This window comes from Copadichromis virginalis, linkage group LG2, assembly GCF_057382275.1.
Source record: "Copadichromis virginalis isolate Kocher_CV1m ecotype Utaka linkage group LG2, C_Virginalis_male_GT1.1, whole genome shotgun sequence".
In the NCBI taxonomy this organism is placed as follows: Eukaryota; Metazoa; Chordata; class Actinopteri; order Cichliformes; family Cichlidae; genus Copadichromis; species Copadichromis virginalis.
In genome coordinates, this window is record NC_140619.1 from 23,882,554 (window position 1) to 23,897,473 (window position 14,920).

At 46.2% G+C, this 14,920-nt stretch overlaps 1 protein-coding gene across 4 annotated transcripts in view; it reads right to left on the reverse strand.

Moving 5' to 3' along the window:
• The window catches only part of LOC146717336 (teneurin-2-like), a 106,807-nt gene that overhangs the window by 2,490 nt on the left and 89,397 nt on the right, over nucleotides 1-14,920 (reverse strand). For all 4 annotated transcript variants that reach the window (XM_085474628.1, XM_085474613.1, XM_085474622.1 and 1 more), the window contains 19 exons: nucleotides 13,891-14,152; nucleotides 13,345-13,612; nucleotides 11,970-12,113; nucleotides 10,716-10,965; nucleotides 10,314-10,334; nucleotides 9,952-10,181; nucleotides 8,628-8,782; nucleotides 8,247-8,348; nucleotides 7,836-8,009; nucleotides 7,114-7,751; nucleotides 6,681-6,856; nucleotides 3,332-3,567; nucleotides 2,943-3,239; nucleotides 2,140-2,697; nucleotides 1,777-2,046; nucleotides 1,268-1,678; nucleotides 1,041-1,151; nucleotides 681-948; nucleotides 158-288 (listed from right to left, as the gene is read on the reverse strand). In XM_085474628.1, coding sequence (XP_085330754.1) covers nucleotides 158-288; nucleotides 681-948; nucleotides 1,041-1,151; nucleotides 1,268-1,678; nucleotides 1,777-2,046; nucleotides 2,140-2,697; nucleotides 2,943-3,239; nucleotides 3,332-3,567; nucleotides 6,681-6,856; nucleotides 7,114-7,751; nucleotides 7,836-8,009; nucleotides 8,247-8,348; nucleotides 8,628-8,782; nucleotides 9,952-10,181; nucleotides 10,314-10,334; nucleotides 10,716-10,965; nucleotides 11,970-12,113; nucleotides 13,345-13,612; nucleotides 13,891-14,152 — 4,702 coding nt within the window. The remainder of the gene's footprint in view (nucleotides 1-157; nucleotides 289-680; nucleotides 949-1,040; nucleotides 1,152-1,267; nucleotides 1,679-1,776; nucleotides 2,047-2,139; nucleotides 2,698-2,942; nucleotides 3,240-3,331; nucleotides 3,568-6,680; nucleotides 6,857-7,113; nucleotides 7,752-7,835; nucleotides 8,010-8,246; nucleotides 8,349-8,627; nucleotides 8,783-9,951; nucleotides 10,182-10,313; nucleotides 10,335-10,715; nucleotides 10,966-11,969; nucleotides 12,114-13,344; nucleotides 13,613-13,890; nucleotides 14,153-14,920) is intronic.

Genomic DNA, 14,920 nt, shown 5'->3' on the forward strand with positions numbered 1-14,920 from the left:
AGAAAAGCTTTGTCACTTTTTTGAAAGAGATGATAATGTAATAACACACAGCTGACCGCAGTGAGTAAATACAGGGCACATTTATATTAGATTTAAAAGAAAATGGTCAATATTTGATTTAATAATGAGAGTGGGTATATATTTTAAATAGGTGTACCTGTCCGTTCTCACAGTGCTGGGTGGCCTGCAGCTCATACGGTGGCTCCACAAAGTAGAGCGAGTGTCGAGGGAACCCTGGGATTATGTTACTGAGCTGGAAGCCAAACATTACCAGCCAACTCTTCACATCTACAGCAAGCAGACGAGGGGAAATTACTTTTGCTGAATGACAAAGTTAAACACAGTAGCAAATGAAGCAGTGGTTTTAGTATAACAAAAAACCAAAAAACTGAAAGCGTGTTTGCTTTTGTGACTTATCTCGTCCGTGCCATCTGTAGTACATTGTTACTAGCATAAACTATCTAGTCCACAACAATCTGTTCTGCTGAACACTAGAGATTCCTGACAGTCTCAGGACATAAGCTAAGATGAGCTTGTTAAGTAAACTAGAAGCGTTATTTTCCCTGCTTTTTAATATGCCAGGAAGAAACACAGCCAACCATCTGAGACAGAGTACAAGGGCTAAATATTCATACAACACATTTCACCATTTGGCCCACATAATATTTGTAACTCTCTACCTGTGACGTAGTTTTTAACATCCAGCATGTCACTGAGTGGGTTGTTGTTCTTGAACATATACAGATTAAAGGGAGCGGGATCTTTTCCTATCTTGGGCCACATGCTGTAGTCGGGTGAGGTCCACCGCCCAGCCAAGACATCGTAGTCCCGCTGGGTGAAGTGGACCAGCTTCGTCAAGGGGTCGTACAGGCCGCCGTGGAAACCCACCACCAGTTGGAACTCTGGGTTAGAGTCCAGATACACCTCGCCGTAGGCGGTGTACTGGACCTGGGTAAAAGAAGCAGATCACTCAAATATAAACAACAATGCGGATGGTGGAGGGAATAAATGTGGAACAGGTGTGATTCACAGCTGGATACCTGTTTGATCATTTGTCCATTGCTGCTGAAGACTGCTAGCGGTGTGCCGGTGTTGTCAGAAGCTATGTAATATTCCTCTCCACTGCTCACCTCCATGGCAAAGAGATGACCCTGATCATAGGACAGTTACAAATTCCCATTTTAGTTCAGGATCGTGTTTGTGCTGATTAATCAGTCTGTACCACAAACATTATAGGATGATCTTATAATTAACCAACCACGCCCACCTGGAGGTCATAGTAGAGTGACGAGATGTCAGAGCTGGAGTGATTGAAGATGTGCGTCACCCTGGTTGGATGGTTGAGGTCAGCATAGAAGAACTGAAGGTGCTGCCCCAGGCTGTTCCTCGTGGACACCCTGCGACCGAGCCCATCATAGTGATATACAACGCTCCAGCCTCCTGGACCTCTGTTGTACGCCCGCAGGAGCTGACCTTTGGAGTTATAGTCAAAAACGTCCGTCCCACGCTGACTCAGGAAGCCGTCTTCGTCCAAGCGATATTGGACATCTCCCAGGCGCGTAATGCGATCTCTGAGGTCGTAACGCAGAGGCAAGATCCGGGCACTGTTCCCAGGATTCAGCAGGTGGAGGTTACCGTTAAGGTCGTAGCTGTAGCGCCAGGTAGACCAATCATTCACCTGGAAACAAACAATGATGTTTGTAAATCAGAGTTATGGATACTTCAGCCTCTAATGAAGACACACCGCACGGTTAGAATCCCAGCCTCTCTGCTCACCTTGACGCCACTGAGCTGCCCGTCTCCATCGTAATCGTAGCGGTACTGTGTGGTGTTGGCGTAGGGCCCGATCTTAAGCTCTCTCTTCACCACACGTCCCATGCTGTCATACTGGACCGTCATCCAGTACATGAGAGAACGGAAGATCTCGTACTGGACCTCCTTGATGCGACCGTGGGTGTCAAAATGCTTACTCAGTGTCATAACGGCAGTGGTGATGATTTGATTGATGTCGTAGTAAATGACCCCAAACTTTCCAAAGTGTTCTATCTGTAAGGAGGAAAAAGCAAGAAAGGTAAGCTACAAATACTTGGAAAGGGCATTGCTAAAACAGGAAAGTAAACCAGAACAAATCTTCTGCACCTTTCCAGAGATCTCATCATATCGGTAGAGGTCAACAGGCAGTGGCGTCTCACTGATGACCGGCTTCATGCTGGCAATCCGGAAGCTGTTGTCATGGTAGGTGTAGTCGAACCGCGCGTTGACCATCCCCTCCTCACTGAAGCGATAGATCTGCTTGTCGATAAGCGGGCCCATTTTGCGATAGCGGATGGTGCAGGAGAAACCCCCGCTCTGCAGGTTGACCATCTTTAGCACGCCGGCTGTCTCGTCATACCCAAAAGTGACGGCGGTGCTGTCGTAAACGATCTCCGACAGCTTTGTTAGCTTGCCGTACTTGTAGAGGACACGCCGCCCAGTGCCCAGGTAATGTACGGCCTGAGGTCTGCCGTCCTCACTGAAATCGTGGATGATGGAGGCGTTGCTCTCCGGAGGGTTGTAGGTGTTGCGAATATAGCCAACGGACACGTGCGTGAACATAGTGTGGCGAGCGACACTGGGCATCGTGACAGCTGTGACTCGACCCGAGGCGTCAAACTCAAAGACGTACTGCCTCTGGCTTTGCAGGAGCAGCACCATGGACTGGAAGCAGAGCAGGGAGGTGAAATACGGATTAATATAATAGCATTATCACTGCGTGACTTGTCTCCTGTGAAATAGCACCAGGGGTAATTTGCTCTCTCCCCTGACAAATCTGAACCTTCATAACCATAAAAATGATGTATTATTTCACTCAGTCCTACAATCCAAATTACTGTACTTTCTTGCTAATGCCTTCCTCTGGATGTGACTCTGCGGCTGACAGTGTTGAAGATAAATGCACTCACTTTGTCAAGATAGCTGTAGCTCCACACCTTCCCGTCTACAAAAGAGCGAGACAGGATGCGTCCCTGAGGGTCAAATTCCGTCCTCTCACTCATGCTTCCCCTCTGCAGCCCTACAAGCTGTCCGGTGGCGGAGTACGACACGTTGACTACAGCCAGGCTGCTGCTGGGCAACCACATAGCTGGCCGGCCCTGAGCATCGTACATGATGCGCAGCGTGAACTTGCGGTGATCGTCGTAAATCTTTTCCGTACGGGTGTTGCGATCGAAATCGATGGAGAGGAGATTGCGGCCATGAGCCTAAAGAAAAGGAAGGCGTTTGTCAGGTAAGTTAAGTGAACTGCACATGTGGATTTTAACAAAGCAGTGGACAGGTTAGTAAAATTGGTTACCCTCAGCTTCCTCCCAAACACGGTGATCTTGCCCTTGGTCTGCTCCTTGCGCAGTCGCCACTCAATGGAGTTGAGACCATTGTCTGTAGGCAGAGTGATGTTCCTTCGGCCGATGGTTGGACTGACAGAACCCGCCAGGATGTGCGGCTCTGTGTGGAAACTGATGCCCATCCCATTGGCGTACATCACTCTTAGGGTCCCGTTGTTACACAGCTGATAGCTGTTCCTCACTTGGTCTGTAGGGGGACACCAGCAGACACGGCATCAAAGACAAGACGAGTGGCACACAAGACTTCCAGGTTCCAACTGAATAGCCAATGTCTTTTGGGAAGCTTCCACAATGAGTGAAGTGACCCGGAAATATGGGTGTGGCGACCATAATAAGAGCTGGTAAACACTAAAGTGCTTTAGTGCTTCCTTTATGACTTCCTTAGGCACAGGCTACAGCGGACTATGAAAGGAAAGAAGATAATGCTTGAGAACAAAGTGATGACTAGACTGCTAAACTGTCAGCCTAATGCCACATCTGGAGCTGATATACAAATACTTTGAAAACTTTTAACAATTTGTTAAACCAACTCGAAACGTTCCACTTTATTTAAATCTGCTGCTGCCTCATGTGAAGTATTTTTCAGCATGAGTTTACAAAAGCGCTATATAAATAAAGCTAATTAGCCATTTTAAAATAATGTAAAAGGGAAGGTTGTTTAGTTTAGTGTTGTGTGCTTATATCCTTGTTTTGGGAGCTGCTGCACACACTGCCAACTTTTAGGATTATCATTACTTAATTTTGCTCCAGAGATGCTGAAAGCCCCAATAAAGGATGAGTTAAAGTCGATTCAGCGGAGAGAGACAGAAAGAGAAAATACGAGTGGACAGGAGGGGGAGCAACATCTCTTAAGACAACACCACCGCTGTGACAGGAAAAGATATTCTTCTTATAAACTCCAATCTAACTAATAAAGTGGAAAGTGCTTCATCTTTGGGCAATTTCAGCTTCTACCTGGCACACTCAGGTCAACAGCCTCCTCATATTATCAAACAGCTTAGTGTAAGTGCAGTCTCTTTGCCTACATCTTTGCAAATTCTCCTCTGCACCTTTCCTTTGCTTCATGACGTTTTCCACTGAGGTGAATGAAAAGTGGTTTGAAAAAGAGAAAGTCTGACTATTCAACTGCAACCTAAGTTCTTGTGTTGAGATCCAAATGACAGTACCTCAGAAGAAGCGTAGTACCTAAATCTTAGCAAATCGAAACCTCAAAGTATTCGATTCAGGTCAGACAGTCGGTAAAAAAATTATAATCTATGAAATCAGAATAGCAATGTGAAGGTACTAGTTTCATGCAGAGGATATTGGCAATAGATAGGATATGAACACTGGTGAGGAGAATACATTACGTTTTATGACCTTTCAGGCAAGGATACATAGGATCATTCACTCTGAAAATTACTATACGTACAGTAAAAGAAGGTGAAAAGATAAAAAAACACTGTAGGTTCCATCAGACAAGTTGTATCATTTTATCTTTGCACTGCTTTTCAACCGTACTGCATTTTCACTGTGGTCTGGGAAATGTTACATAAGCTTTCTACTGTTTGGATGAGCTGATTCTGTCAGGCAAACTGCAGCCTGTGTTGACAGATTCACGTATTTACTCTGTTTTTTTTTTTACCGCACAAAATCCAAGCTTAGACCCGATGGACCAATCAGAAGTGATCCGACAGAACGGGCACTTTAGCATCTGATGGCGATGGGAAATCCGAGTCACAGAGGCTTACGTCAGTCGGAATCAGATCGTGTCCATTAAACGTTTGCCGACCTGATTTCTGACTCCTTCCCACAAACTGCGCGCTATTCTAAATAGAAAAATCCTCAGGCTAAAGAGACATCGCTCCACAATCAACATCTCTCCAATTTATCGACTTCAACAAGAATAGAGACAGATAAGCCCGTGATTAATGCAGAGGCTAAATTTTCCCTCTGATGTCTGAAAGCAAGCTCTCCTCCCCACCCCCGACCACAATGAAGTGATTAAAAGCGAGATCAAATTGTTTTCAGCTCAGAAATATCGAGAAGATGCAGAGTTGGGAGCTTTCTTTATTTCACTTACAAAAGGTGAGAGGGTAGGGGATTGGATGGTTGTCTCTTTGAAGTCCTGCCATAAATGACAGTAATCCATAAGGCCAATTTGTAATAAAGCTCCAGGCACATTTTAACAATGCCTCAAACAGACAAGTGAAGCTTTTTCCATTGACTTGGCAGCAACAGCCTTTAGATAAATCTTCTCCGCTCTCTCTGTCTGAACAACCTCGTAATAAAACAGAAGCGAGGTAGAGGGATAGCGAGCGTGCGTGAGAGAGAGAGAGAGAGGGTGAAATGAGAGCTGGAGGGCCAAGGAGAATTCACTGTGCTGGAGTTAATGAAGAGAGCGAGAAAGAGCCGAAAGTGAGGGAGACGGTTAAGTGAGTATGTCAGCAGAGAGCTGTGCTCAAACCCACACAGTGCAGTGGAAACCTTAAATTACTTACAGCCGTGTGAACAACTCTTCTCTTCTACCACAACAAAGGTGGACGACTAAACATATATGTAGACGCAAGGTTTTCTCAATGTTTTTGGACCGTAACGAGTCTGGTCTGGATTCAGACATCCGTCACACGGCACCGGTCAGTGGAGGGGTGGGGGGGTCGGGAGAATTCTTCTTCTTCTTCGTCTTTGTCCCCCCACCTCTCTAAACAGACCAAATAAGCTCAGGGATCATGGGAACTGTCAGTATGTGTGCGTGTGTTTCTGTCTGTGTGTAAGGAGAGAGCTTGAGGGATGAGGAGGATTCATTCTACACGAGTTAATGAATTTTGCTGTGATGATATTCAAAAGCAGGATGATCCCAGCTGGGATTAACTATATATTGGTAATTTTACTCCTTAAGAGGGGAGCGAGAGAGGGCTGGGTGTGGGTAGGGGGAAAGAAAATAATCTCCTGGAGCATGCACATAACTGAGTGAAAATTATAAGACTTTCAATTAGAGCCGGCAGGCCTGAGCACATTCAGCATCAGAGGGCGGCTGTGTTTTTTTGAATGCTAAGACAAAGCAGTGCTAGAGCCTGCATGAATCTCATTAGGGCGATGATACCACATAAACAGATCTGCTTCACCGTTATCAGGATTACTTAAAAGTCTACTCAGAATGACTAATGAACGATAGTTGCTTGATTTGCACTGTTCCATGTTGATAAGTTGAACCCAGGATTAGCCTGTCTTTGTGCCACATCATTTCACAAGTATTTAAAAATTCAATGCCGGATCATTTTTCCTCCGTGTGTCCAGGTATGTGCTAAGCGTGTCCCCTACCTTGTACCACGGTGTATGAGGCTTCAACCGAGGACAGGTTGGTGATGACGGTGACATCGTCGTCTCTGCTCGAGCTCTCAATGTCGATGTTGATGGAGCGCTCGATCTCTCGGTGCAGACTTGTCACCATGCCCGTCGGGTACGTCACGTTGGTCAGTCGACCCTCGCTGTCATACCTGCGAAATGGGAGATTGCAGACTTGTTCATACTTGTGCCACCTGTGTGTTGAAAATCGAGCGCACATCCAACAGTCACAAAAAACAGTTTGGCAAGGGGGTGGGGGTGTTTGGTTGTAGATATAAAAGCTAACACTTGGGGGCAGCAGAGCACTTTGTGAAACTCAAGGAGAAAGCAGGAATCAGAGGACGGGAATTGATGGAAATGAACCCGACAGCACTCAAAGACGACAATGCACACAGTGTCACACACTTACTGGTAAAATGTGGTCCATCCAGTCTCGTCAGCTTTGGTTGCCAGGAGGCCCGTGTTGCCGCTGTAGCTCATCAGAGCCACTTCTTGGCCCAAGGCTGACACACTACGCAGCCCCCCACTGGGGTCCAGTGCAAGGGTCACCACTTGATTCTCAGGCAGCAGCACCAGTCTGAGCAGGCCGGCTCCTCCTCCTTGGCCCAGCCCATCCCGCCTCACTTTCACAGTATTGTTGCAGTTATCCACCAGCATGGCCAGCTCGCCATCGGGGCTGTAGGTGAAGTTGAAAAGCGGCTCCCCAGTCACGAGGCTGACTGTCTGGATGTGAAGCCCCTCCCCGTTGAAGACGTACAGCTCCTGCTCCCTCGGAGACGCGACTTCGTACTGCGCCGATCCCACGTACCCGACGCTCGAGAGGGCAGGGCCGGGCCGGTTCGCTCGCACGGCTCGGATGCGTATGTTGTTGAGGTCTGCAATAAAAAGAGTCCCGTCGGGGGACACGGCCAGGGAAGTTGGGGAGTTCAAGCCAGCGTCGGGGGCGTAGCCCTCGTCACCATAGAAGCAGTTGCAGTTGACGTCGTTCTTGCAGTCGCAGTCAGAGGCAGCACCGGCCAGGAGAGAGATTTCTCCATTAGTGCTCACCTAAAAATAAATAAATGAACAAATAAATAAATTAAAAAAAAACACCCACACTTTGAACAAAGAAACAACCAGACAACCGCATACCTGTCTCACTCGGTTAATCTTTTTCTCATCTGTTTCAGCGATGTACAGGATGCCGGTGTGGGACAAGGCGATGGCTGTGGCACTCTCCAGGGCGGCGTGTATAGCCAGCTTACTGAGGCTGTAGTCAATGCCCGGCACTTGGCAGTGCATAGGCCGACCCGCTATAATGCTCACCTTTAGGAAACAATGCAGAAAGTATTGATGATCCAAAAAAGTAGGATGCCAACATAAGATTCCAAAGTAGTAAGTAGTATCTTCCTAGAACTAATTAATCAGTAATTTTCCTGCAAAACTTAGAATTTGAACTTTTTACTTCTAAATTGGCTTTAGGAAGGCTAATTGGGACGAAATCTTGTCAAAGCCTATGATGAGTGTGCACTCTAATGGGTTTGCAGCCCTGTATGTACAGACCTGGTGGTTCTCAGTGATGCGTAAAATGACGTTGTTTTCCAGGACGTACAGAGAGTTGTCCATGGGGTTCACGGCTAAGTCTGTGGGCCACTCAAGACGCACCTGACGGGCAGAAACAGAAGTTATACGATCTGTGAGACGGTATCTATGCCGAAAGGGTGCCAAGGTTCAGACAAGTCTCTTATTCATTTAAGTGACTGCAGCAGTGTTCACTTTCTTCTGATCCATTCATTTATCCATTGACTCTTTAATCCCTCCCTAAATCAGTTTCTCCCTGACCTCCCGGCTGGCTCTACTCCACAGAGTCATCATAGCTCAGCACTAAGGGAGCTCTTAGATCATCATCAATCACACCGTCGGCTTTTGTCTCTTTTTCCCCACCTGGCTGACGTCCATGCTGGTGTCACAGCTCAGAGGCCGCACGGCGGTCAGGTCGTTAGCCCCCAGCAGAGTAGAGATGATGCCATTCTGGTCCACCTTGCGGATCATGGTGGCGTCCACGAAATACATCAGCCCGTTTTTATCCACTGCGATACCTGTCAGCGGGGGGAGATGAACACCGTGAATGACGACTCATAACTCAAACACTGCGGGGCCATACCCATAGACATTTTAAGTCAATTAAACTTCACTCTTTCAGCCGCTGAAAATGAATAGCAGCCCGGGCCGCTCAATTGCTCAATGCTTCATCGAATGAGAGGGAACACAGAGATGGAACGGGCATTGAACTGTTGAGAAATGTTAGTTTTGGGATGAGTCATTGGGATGCCGAGCTGAACTCCCCTTAGAGGGCAACCGCAGACGGCACGCAGATCATCTAGAATGGCGAGTGATCTCTTGCGCTTCTCTTCCTTCCTTGGTTTCCTCTTGATCTCTTTTTTGTTTTTTGTTTTTTGACACCCAACTTTCGACTTGTTTATACCTCTCTCCGTTTTATCCTTTATCACTGGGTTGGTGTCACCCCGTCAGTCTATCAGACAGCAGACGCTCAGAGAGGTGTGACTGTTCAAGTAAAGTGTGCCCAGAAATAACTTCTAGATGCACTGGGATAGTAAACAACAGATGGAGGATACAGCGAAGGGTGCACAGAGTAAATGATACGGAGATAAATAGGAAAAAGAGCGGAAGAGCTGGAGGAAGAGAAGAAACAGGAAAAGGGAGGAACTGACGCTTTCTGACTGCGTGACGGGTAAGAGAGAATCAGCAGTTCATTGTCTTCCCCGATCGTCCCATCTTATCTCATGAACTGTGCATACACACACACATGCATGCACTCTTGCATGCACACAGTGTATATATTCTAACATCTGTGGTGCTACATGTACACACATGACAAGAAATGTGACAGTGTGACATCCTTGACAGTTTGGTGTCACAGTGTTCTGAGATCCAATGATCCACAAAAATAATCCCATTATAAGTTTAACATTAACCTGGTTTATAACCTCCTTCTGTCTCTGTCCTGCTTTAGTTGAGTCATAAGATGGGTGCATTATGAAAAAAAAAACCTCATCAGTGAAAATGTAAGCACCCTTAAATTACACGTCTTGTGAACTGAACTGTGGATCACAAAGTCTCCTCAACAAAACTCATTTCGAAGGATGTCTTAAGAGTCTGTATCCACATTTTATACTGTAATACAAGAAAATGCAATTTGAACAATATGAAGTTAACTGTGACGTGAAATTCCCCCTAAGTGGCTCACCTTTGGGGCTCATAAGTGTAGCTTCAGTGGCTTTTCCACCGTCGCCACAGCGCTCATCGAAGGGCAGGCACTGCTCCCCGGTCCCCGCCACGACCTCAGCATTATCCGACAGCAGACGACCACCGGTTAATGACCGCACGCGGTAAATCCGTCGCGAGTTTGTGTCTGAGATAAACAGCGCCCCAGATACCGGATCCACAGCCATAAAGTATTTATGGGTTGGGTTATTACTGAAGCAAAAAAAGACAAAAAAACTATAATTATCAGCCTGGATTTACATTGTAAATGATACTTTGAAGCGCTTTTGCATTTATTTTTTCCTTTGCTGGCATGTTGTTAATTTCTCATCCTGAGCCTCTTACCTGTGTCTGAAATCTTTGTTCCTTTAAGAAAAGAAAGGGAGACAGAAGCACAGCAAAACAAATGTTAATTCACACAGTCTGCACAGAGCAACCTACAGAGAGCAACACAAAGCTGGCAGTGGTGTGAAGAGCAACATTTAAAGATGTGTAAAAACACCCTGGGGAAATGTTATCTAGCACAGTCTATATTTCTTGCCAGTCCAAGTCTCTCACCTCACTTCTTTCATCTAACATCTTGTAAGCACTGAAAACATCCAGTCTTTATCCACAATTTTTCCTTTTCCTGGTGACTTACCTCAATATATCTGCAACATAGAGAAACCTCTAAATTCACAACTGCTTTCCTATTGATTACTATTCTATTAATTCGTAATTTACTGTCCCATAGATCTGGAGGTTTACCTCAGTTCCAGGATGCCAGTTGTGTTCATAGATGGGTAGACCCGGCGCACAAAATTGAGGTCCCCGACATACAGGCTGCCATCGATGCCCATTGCCAAAGCAACCGGAGCCAGCAGCTTGTTGCCGTCCGCGAGGCCATTACAGCTGGGGCACGAGATGCTGCGCCTGCGGCCGTTCCCCATGATGCTCGTGATTACTGGAGGCTGCTCTGTCACAAAGATGTTTTCCCCGCTGCCTTTGTGAAGGATGCCTGTGAACAACAAAAGACAAACAGATATATCAAAAGCAGATAAGGGCTCATTATTCCACAGGTAACAGTGGAATCAGCTACCCCCAATCACATCCACCCCGATGTAGAAATGGTTTCCTTTAACTCGTTGGTGGAGCCATCAAGAATGCAAAATTTATCTTGTTCAATGTTTTTTTTAATTTGATACCTGGAAGCTTTTAGCCTCGGCTGAAGTTGTGCATAGTGAGCTAATTAGCTCGTTCAAACCAAGCGGCAACCCTTAGGGTTGAAAAACGAAGCCAACATAAAAGTGCCAAAAAACCCCAAAACAAAATTACAGTTCCCTTTAATTGGTAGCTATCAGCTAATTCAACTCACTGAACTGGACTTCACGACTGGGTTTGCGGTGACAAATATTATGTCAGCTCATGTCCAAGAAGCCGAAGTTCCAGTTTTAATGAATGAAATTCTAGTATTATTTCACATTTATCTCTGTCTATTCGAGGAAACGACACGGACTTGGTAACCGAGCTTACTGGCACTAGCTGATCCTGCGCCAACACGGCAATGGCCATAATGCTAAAATTAAGGCCTCACAATTGGAGTTCACAAACCAATAGGTGAGATCATCTATCTTTTATATACAGCTTATGGAATACCACTCAAGCGATCCTGAACTAAGTTTTGGCAAAGGTGTCTCTGCCAACCACACCACCTGTCTCTGTTTTAGTAGCTGCTGCTGATTGGTCGGTGCACACTTTTAGTGGATGAGGGAGTCAAACTAGGTGAGACAACACTTCCTGTGAAAATCCTCACTGACAGATAAAGTCTGGCAACTTCAACTAGAGGAAGCGCAGTGTGGTCTAACCCCTCTCCACCAGCACCACCAAGACAATAACACATTGTGTACTGTAAACCTGCTACACACAGGGAACGGGCTAAATATAAACTGGAAGGCAAAACAGGGGACAAACAGAAAAGGCTTTTGCATAACTATGAGTGTGTAAGTGTGTGTGTATACGTACCACTGCGTGTGTTGAGTATGTGGTGCTTGTTGAGCGACCAGCCGCCCAGATTTGTGGGATCCAATTCGTAGCCCTGCAGGAGGGCCGTCCTCTTCTCCCAGAGGATGAGACTGGCACATGACTCATACTCATAGCCCACTGACACTACATGCAGGAAAGAGTAGAGGCAAGAGAAACGAGAGGGGTGGGGTTGGGTGGAGGGGAACGTGCAAAATAAAGGGATGAGAAAACATCAAAGAATCATTTAAGAAACAACATAGGAAGAGAGGCTGTGAAACTTCATCAAAATATAATCTCCTAAGTTCATTTAAGGTGTGAAACACAGAGAAGCTAGTTAGCACCTGTACCAAAACCTGCACTCGCACCTTACTAACACTCTGGCATGCTGTTAAATCAATTAAAAAGCTTGCTAATTGGAAAGATTGCCCTTTAAACCTGCAGGCCACGCTGGCTGCAACAGTAAAAACTTTGCTCGTGGAAAAATAATGCCCTGATCGTGTTCGCGTCCTGACTGAGCCACGGTTAATTTGAGTAAATAAATTGAACAATTAAGGGAAATTAGTTGCGATCAGGTGTATTTTTGAAGACTACTCAGAGAGTGTTTGTGTTACGTGCTTGTTTTTGGGTTTTTTTCATGGGTGTGCTGTTGTGTTCCTGCTTGTTAAAGGGAAAAAAGTGTGTTAACACATCATTTCCCTCCTGAGTTAAAGAGAGTGCTGCTGCCAGCACATTTTCAGCTTCACTACAAGCAGTAATGCAGTATACCTGTGTCTGTATCTATGCTTAGCAAAACATAACCTAATCATCAGCCACGTATGTCCTTTATATTCTCCAGGAATTGGAAAATTGCTCCTACTCAAGGGACATTTAAGATCTTTCAGCGAATGCAATTTTCCAAACAGTGTGCCCCTCCACACGGAAGCCCCAGATGTCCACTGCATCTGTGGCCTGACAGCAGTGTTTGGCTGACAGCATCTGTGAGCGACTGTGACAGCAGAATGTAATAGCACTGAGGCTCCCCTGGACTCCTGCTTGCTGCTCCAGTAGTTAACTGCTAACTCCTCCTGATGGTTAATAACCCTTCACCACAGTTACGGCTGGCTGACTGAACCAAACGCGGCTTCAATGAAAAATAGACATATGAAAAAAAAAAAAGAGCCCTTCACTGGGGCCATATTGCGAAGTGGATCCAAGCTGGGTTTCTGGTGTATTATCTCTCCTTCAGGCTCACTAATTAGCCCCACTCCCTCTGTCATAACCAGTGCTGTCTTAGTGGTAAAGTGTCTAATGTATTCAGGGTGTGCAAGGCTGGGAGAAAAAAAAAAGATCTGTGCCCGCCAGCACAGCTTTTCCTCCATCCATCCCTTCCACTTACCGACAGCTTTGGAAAGCCCGTAGACCCTTTGCCCGTATGCATCTGTCTTATCCCAGATGTAGGTATATGCCAAGTTGGGCGAGGCGTGGAACCACTTCTGGAAGAGGTGGCCCTCCACCGCGACCATCAGGTGAACCTTCAGAAGGCCCATGGACACCACAGCTGGAGTCATGGTGACCTTGAGGAGGGAGCGATAACCTTGGGTCCTGGAGCTTAGGTAGCACAGCTTTAAACTTGTGCCAGGCACCTCGATCTGCTCATGCAGCACCTGGAAGACAAAGAGAGGATGGCGGGAGAGAGGGATTAGGGAGGATTAGAGAAAGAGGGAGTAATGGGGGTCACGCTTCCACTGATGGCTGAAGGACAAGAAATGGCAAAAAAACAATGGGAGAAATAAAGGAATAGGAAAGAGGGAATAAAATGGGGGAACTATGGAAGCGGAAGGAGAAAGAGAGCTACAAAAAGATAAGCATACAGGAGAGTGGGAAGAGAGCGAGGGAACCAGAAGGAAGATTAGCCGGCAGCCAGAGGTCAGTGGTACTGCACCTGTGTCTCCGGTATGATGGGTTTCTCCCCTGGCTTGGAGCTGAAGAAGGAGGAGAGAGGGGATGCAATCACAAGTGGGTCAGGCCTGACGAAACCGCTCAGGTCACAGCCTGGGATCGTGTTCTCTTCTGTCTTAAGCACCAGAGTGTCCATAGCATAAAACTGGCTCCAGGGCAGCCACACGGTGCGCTCCTGGCTCAGGAAGGGGGCGCGCTCGAACCGAAGGGTCAGTGATGCACCACCATTAGCTATCAGGTCAAACCTGGAGAGGTTTGCGAGAAGAGGACGGGAATGAGGTATACATGGGGAGTGCCGTGGTGGATGGACAGGCCAAGTTACTTAGACCTAAACAGAGCTTAACACAGCAATTACTCCACAACAACAAAACACCTGAAATAAATATTCCGACATTATTAATTACGGTCCAAAAAAACAGTACACAGACCACAACAAGGTGACAAGTTGAAGGCCAACCTAGCCATCGGTCTGCTCTGAAATATGAACAAGGCGACGTTAGAACACACGTCTCATAACAGAAGTGATTTTATTAGATGTTATCCTTTTACCCTTTGTCACTAAATTATGGGTAACAGCTGTAGGTTAATGATTAGTAGAGGAAAAGGTCACACACACACACACACACACGCACGCACACAATTGACACGTCTTATGGGAAACGGCCAGAGCTGCGTGAAGAGCTGCGAGAAAATAACATAGAATCCGCGAGACCAAACAAGACCAGACGCTGACGTGTTCATTGAAGACCGCGTCTGGAATTAAACATTACAAGAAGTTTGCATATTTCTCGAAGAAACCGCTGCAAAGAAACAAATGATAAAAGGCGATTGCTTAAAGAATAAGACAGAAGACAGGGAGAGGAGAAAAATGTATTTTTAATGCGTGGAGATCAGGCTGAAGAACCAGTGAATCAAATTTTGAAATAACATGTTAGAGATGTCAGCCAGACTTAAATTAAATAGAAGTTGTTGGGGGGGGAAATTGGACAGAGAAGTCAAATCAAAGCAGCCGA